General features: G+C 51.0%; 1 protein-coding gene across 1 annotated transcript; it reads left to right on the top strand.

Moving 5' to 3' along the window:
- The first annotated feature begins 1,250 nt into the window (after nucleotides 1-1,250).
- On the top strand, nucleotides 1,251-2,887 carry LOC123125070 (chloroplast envelope quinone oxidoreductase homolog). Its single transcript, XM_044545605.1, has 3 exons — nucleotides 1,251-1,615; nucleotides 1,697-1,927; nucleotides 2,026-2,887. Exons 1-3 carry the CDS (start codon nucleotides 1,538-1,540, stop codon nucleotides 2,740-2,742), a joined length of 1,026 nt encoding a protein of 341 aa, XP_044401540.1. The 5' UTR covers nucleotides 1,251-1,537; the 3' UTR covers nucleotides 2,743-2,887.
- Nucleotides 2,888-6,000: the final 3,113 nt, after the last annotated feature.

Here is a 6,000-nt window from a genome sequence, read left to right on the forward strand (position 1 = left end):
CGGTTGATGGCTTTATTAATTCAAAGTCGGGTTAGGTCTGAGCCTACTTGGGCCAAGCCTTTCTCTAAAAAAAGGACAATCCGTCAGGGAAAAGGTGAGTGGCAACGTTTTTAATATGGCCATTAGTTGCTGCGGAATCCAGCATTTTGGCGAGGGCATCAGCGACGAAATTGAAGAGCGGGGGGAGCTGGGGTCTCCCTGCCTGAGGCCCCGACCGTAGATGTAGCATTCCTCTTTAGGGCTGCAGCGTGCCATCCCTACAACCATGCTTCATGTCCGGAGAAGGTGGAGGTTCTGGCGTGTAGACGAGCTATACAAGTGGCCATGGAGATAAATGTTCAGAAGCTGCGCCTAGAACTAGATAACGTGGGAGTGGTGGCAGCAATTAACAACCCAGCTAGAGACCTCTCCGCGTTGGGGTCGTGCGTGCAGGAGATCAAAGAAATGCTTCAACATTTCATGGAGGTGAAAGTAACGTGGGTAAGTAGAGATGCCAATAGTGCCGCAGACAAATTAGCTAAATTAGGCTTAGGCGACGATCTATGTAAGGTTTGGTTTTCTGTACCAATTGCATTCTGGCGACTATTTCGGACGAGATTCCTATTTACAGTTAAGTATAAAGCGACCAAGCTTTCGCGGGCAAATTCACGCTCATCCCCGGCTGGACCACCAAATCGACCTCCTCTGTCATCCAACACACCTATGGGCGATGTCTGCCGCCGGAAGACCGCATGACCTAAGCCGCACCGCTCAGAACCGTGGCCTCGCCTGGGTGAGCCAGGCAGAGGGGCCCTCGCCGGTGCGCCGCCGATGCGGACGATGCACACGTCCAGAACACCCACGCGGATCTCCACCGCAACCATATCCCGAGGCCGCGGCGGAGGAAGGCCCTACCACCATCATCCCGCTTTGCCCCACGGAGCTCCGGCGGCGGCGAGGAGGGGGGCGGCGACGGCTCAAAGCTCTAAATCGAATCGGAAGGAAGAGAATCGGGAGGAAGGGGGTCGAGGAGAGGGGCGGTGGCGGCGTGGAAGGAGATGACGGCTGAATCCTGAAGGTTCGGTTCTTCGGAGAAGTGCGACGAACGTGCACCGACGGAGACGACTTGTCATGTATTCGTGGCGCCAAAAAGGCGATTTCGCACGTGGTATGCAGGCAGTGGAGTTGATTTTTCTTCGTTAAAAGCGCCGAGATGCATCCTCATATCTGCCCGTTTGCCGTCTCCTATCACGCGGACTTGTCACTGCCTCCTGGCGCACCCCGACCACGGCACCGGCGACCGGCGTGCGGCGCGGAGCCTGGCCACGTACGTACATACGCTTTGTTCGCCGCGCCGTCGAGCGTTGATCGAGCCGGCGGTCATCGGGTCAAACAAATCAAGCTGCAGACGACCTTCGATCGGCGGCGACATATATAACATGATCCGCGCAGGCGCTCAGGGTCATTGCCAACTCCACGCATCATCGTCTCGGCAATTAGACACCACTTCCAAGTTCCAACTACAAACCTCCGGCGAGCGGCGGACAGGTTCACGGCCATGGCTTCTTCTTCTTCTCCGAGGACGATGAGAGCCGTGCAGTACGACAGGTACGGCGGAGGAGCCGAAGGCCTCAAGGTACGTACGCCGGTACACGGCACGAATCGACTTGATGTACAAACACGTACTCACTTGACTGATTCACCGGTGCACTTTCAGCATGTGGAGGTGCCGATCCCGTCGCCCAAGAAGGGCGAGCTGCTGCTCAGGATGGAGGCGGCCAGCATCAACCGGGTGGACTGGAAGTTCCAGAACGGCAAGGCGCGGCCCTTCCTGCCCAGCAAGTTCCCCTTCACCCCCGTCTGCGAGCTCGCCGGCGAAGTCGTGGAGCTGGGCGCCGGAGTCAGCGGCTTCAGCCAGGGCGACAAGGTCATCGCCGTCAACTTCCCGGTACGTAAGAATTAATACATCAGCTGCAACTGTCATGTGTAATTTGCTACCGTGGCCTGACGTACGTGCGATGCGGTGCTGTTGTGTTTGTTCATCAGGGTGGCGGCGGGCTGGCCGAGTACGCGGTGGTGCCGGCGTCGCAAGCAGCGCTGAGGCCTCCAGAGGTGTCCGCGGTGGAGGGCGCCTGCCTGCCGATCGCCGCGTTCACGGCGCTCGCCGCGCTCAGGGCGGCCGGGGTCGGCCTCGACGCCGGCGACGGCCGTCCCAAGAACGTGCTGGTGACCGCGGCCTCGGGCGGCGTCGGCACCTTCGCCGTGCAGCTGGCGAGCCTCGCGGGGCACCACCACGTCACGGCCACCTGCGGCGCGCGCAACCTGGACCTCATCCGGAGCCTGGGGGCCGACGAGGCGCTGGACTATGACACCCCGGAGGGCGCCGCGCTGCGCGGGCCGTCCGGCCCGAAGCACGACGCGGTGGTGCACTGCGGGGAGGGGTTCCCGTGGTCGGCCTTCAAGCCGGCGCTGGCCGACGCCGGCGGCGTGGTGGTGGACCTCACCCCGCGCCTCGCGTCCGTCGCCGTCGCGGTGCTCCATTGGGTGCTCTTCTCCAGGAAGAAGCTGGTGCCGCTGATCGCGTCTGCCAAGGAGGAGGACATGGAGGCGCTGCTGGGCATGGTGAGTCAGGGGAAGCTCCGGGTGGTGATCGACTCGCGGTACCCGCTGAGCAGGGCGCACGAGGGCTGGGCTAAGAGCATGAGCGGCCACGCCACCGGCAAGGTCGTCGTCGACATGGGCGTCGCCGATGACACAGAGTGATGATGCTAGTACTACTACAATACGTAAATTCAAAGTAAATAGTTGCAGTGATACCGATTGCCGAAGATGATAGAGCTGCTCCCATCTGTCCAAGAATGTAAAGAAGCCCATTGCGATACATCATGTGATTAATGACGTCTTGATAATCTTCAACAGGCTGAAGTTTCTACGGATTTGCTATTTCTCATGTGCCTGAAATTCCTTCTCGTGTTAGTCACTTTTTTTCTTCTTCATTCCTTCCCTCTTGGTCGGACCTCGCAGGAGAAGCTCGCCAGTGAAGAACTAGCCCCACCATCTATATTAGGGTGAAGACGTGAAGTAATGGCCCCATTATCTATCTTAGGGATGGGAGGAGGGGTGTGGGGATCGCCGGAGATTTTCATAGGTGATGTCGGGCTTAGAGGGATGGCCGGGGCGGTGGCTAGCAACAACGGTGGGGGAGGTTGAGGGGAAGGCGGGGCGCAGCAGCGCCCGCCGGCCGTAGGTGGTGCAGGCTGGCGGTTAGGGTGGGGTAGGCTGCAGGATTGGGAGGAGGAAGAAGGAAGGGAGGAAGACGATGAACAGTCTCGATCGATTTTGGACCATTGGATCGAAATCTGACAATTCATATAAAAATGACTATTTTTCCAGGCACCTGACAAATAGAGCCTCCCAAGTTTGCTTTTGGATGTGGTGCTTAGCATTTGCTTGCTCCTTATATCCATGTTCATTTATTCGTTGCCACTTAAGTTAAGTAATTTAGGTTCTGTTAGTAAAAAGTTCCTTGGCACATCCTATGTTGCTACTTTTTATTCAAAGTAATGCCTTATATAATTTTTGAAATGGAGGTAACTTTTTTGCCACATTCATTGATTAAGAAGAAGAGGGTTGGTCTGTTAATTAACGGAAAAAGGTTAAAACCATCACAATCCACCGAGTGGTGTACACAACATGCGCACGCGCGCGCGCGCACATACACTATTGTGAAGAAAGCTTCGTCGAGGTAGCAGATAGACGTCATCGTCATCACTTCTCTCCAAGCACATGGTATCGTCATCACTTCTCGCCAAGCACATGGTATCGTCATCCCAACTATCCGAGCAAGCGAGGTCGACTTCGTTGCACACAAGCACGAACCTAGCTCGCACCATAGAGGTCATGTGAAGCCACATAAAGATCCATGCCAATCACTCAGCCGCCCAGGGACATCACATTTTCTAAATTTTTTTTTGAGATAGTCACAATTTCTATTTCGATGGAGAGCAAGGTATCTTCCTCCTCCCCTCTCTCTAGCATTTTCTCGAACACCTCATGTGCATGAGAGGGAGGTAGGGGAGCTCCGCCGCCGACTGACCTGGCTCCATGGCTCGTTGGGTTCGTGTGCATAAAACGGAGTTGACTTTGCCGCCATGTCATCCCTGACAAGTGGGTCCCGCATGTCAAAGACGCGGTCATCAAACTCACCTGGTAGTTTTTTTGCCACAAAATTAGGCAAATGTGGTAGTTTTCTGCCACGGTTAACAATGTGGTAGTTTTGTGTGTTCCAGGGACATAAACCCCAATAGCTTCAAAAAAAAGGGAGTGTCTAACTATCATACGTCTGTTTTTCAAATTGGTTTAGGTTGTTTTTTAGTCCAGTCATTCGATGACATGTGGCGTCATTTGTTTTTTCAGTCCAACCCATGAAAGAAAAGCGACTGTTTTCATTTCACTTTCAGGTCGAATTCCCTCCCCCCCTCTGGACCTTCTAATGGGCTGAGTTTGCAGAACCAAGAAAGTTGTGTAGCTCGCTGAACCAAGCAGCTGGGCATTAGCTCACGACAGCCTACAGCCTCCCATGGTTGATCCACTCAGCTACGCTTCCAAATTCAGTAAAAAAAAGAGAAAATTGAATCTTACCTTATGATTCATGCAAAAAAAAAACACTAGGAAAAGAGAGAGATACCCATAGTTGTTGCTGGCATTCCTATACAAAAAAGAAGATATATCACAAATTGCCACATCAGGTAAAAAACTAAAAATGAACTGACCTTGAGGAAATTAGCTCTACAGAGGATCAGTAAGTGCAGATTGACTAACGTACTGAGGGCACAAAAAGATGAAAGGAAAAAAGGCTGAAAACTACATCTACAAAAAGCAGTAGGTGAAAACATGACTTCAAATGACCTACCATAAAAAAACATGAAATACTAAAAAAAAATGAAAAAAGTTCAGCAATGCCAAAATGAGATTATCACCCTACTTTACTTGGATGGAAAAAAGGGTCATACCATTTCAAAAAGCAAACTAACAAAGAAAAATTATCTGAAATACTGATTCATAAAAAAGCAAAAGGTTCAACTGACAAAATACTTATTCATGTAGCTTGAAAAGCTAAATAAATAACAAAACATCCACTGGATTACATATTGTTCCATCGACTGTAACAATAAAAAACAGGAGTGCGCACGGCCTCCTGACTAAACTGTAGCAACTCTTGATGATCATGATCAATTTGAACTCCTCAAAATGTGTTTCGCCTGATGTTGATTAGTACACCATCACCACTCCTTCTCGAACAGAAACTCCTTCCACCCCACTTTAAATTCAACTCGACTGTCCATGCAAGTCTTGTACACATCAGTGGTGATCCTCCCTGTTCCCAGATGTATGCCAGCCAGACCATCCGCCGCAATCTGGAGATAGAAAACTACCTTGAAATGTATCATATTCCCACTAAACTAGAACCAAATATGGTATCATAACCCGAAAACTAAACAAACACTGAACTTGAGCCGAATATGGTACCTATATTCCTATAATTAAACTGAAACTAAAAAAGATAAATGGCTAAACTGCCAAAACTGAACTGTCAGAAGTAGATGCTCCTCCAACCAACCTGGCGACTCCACACAATAATTATCAAGAAGTAAGCACTAAAAAAAATCTAGGAGATAAACAGAAGTGACACAGTGAGCAAAAACATAGGGTCTGCAGAGTCATACATGCCTATCACTTAGAGCATACATGTGTACTGATTTGTCTGATGATTATCCAGGATGGGACTGAAGAAAAAGAGATTGGAGACTGAACAATGACAAAACAAACGCTTGAGAGATAGATGATATAAGTACTGAAATAAAGGGATTGTCATCCTAGAAGAGCCGTGCAATTTCGTAGACTGGAAAACATAAATAGACGAGGTTTGTTGTCCTACAAGAGCCACGCAATTTTGATTACCCAGCACCAAAGGCCGAAGAATGACTTGCAAATTATGTGTGCACTTCAGAAAATGATGAA

Source organism: Triticum aestivum, chromosome 5D, assembly GCF_018294505.1.
Source record: "Triticum aestivum cultivar Chinese Spring chromosome 5D, IWGSC CS RefSeq v2.1, whole genome shotgun sequence".
Classification (NCBI taxonomy): Eukaryota; Viridiplantae; Streptophyta; class Magnoliopsida; order Poales; family Poaceae; genus Triticum; species Triticum aestivum.

Excerpts from the sequence above, each read along its gene's own strand:
- LOC123125070 (XM_044545605.1), top strand. The coding sequence starts at position 1,538 with ATGGCTTCTTCTTCTTCTCCGAGGACGATGAGAGCCGTGCAGTACGAC. Across the intron at positions 1,616-1,696 it reads GAGGAGCCGAAGGCCTCAAG|CATGTGGAGGTGCCGATCCC; the intron begins GTACGTACGCCG and ends GTGCACTTTCAG. Across the intron at positions 1,928-2,025 it reads TCATCGCCGTCAACTTCCCG|GGTGGCGGCGGGCTGGCCGA; the intron begins GTACGTAAGAAT and ends TTTGTTCATCAG.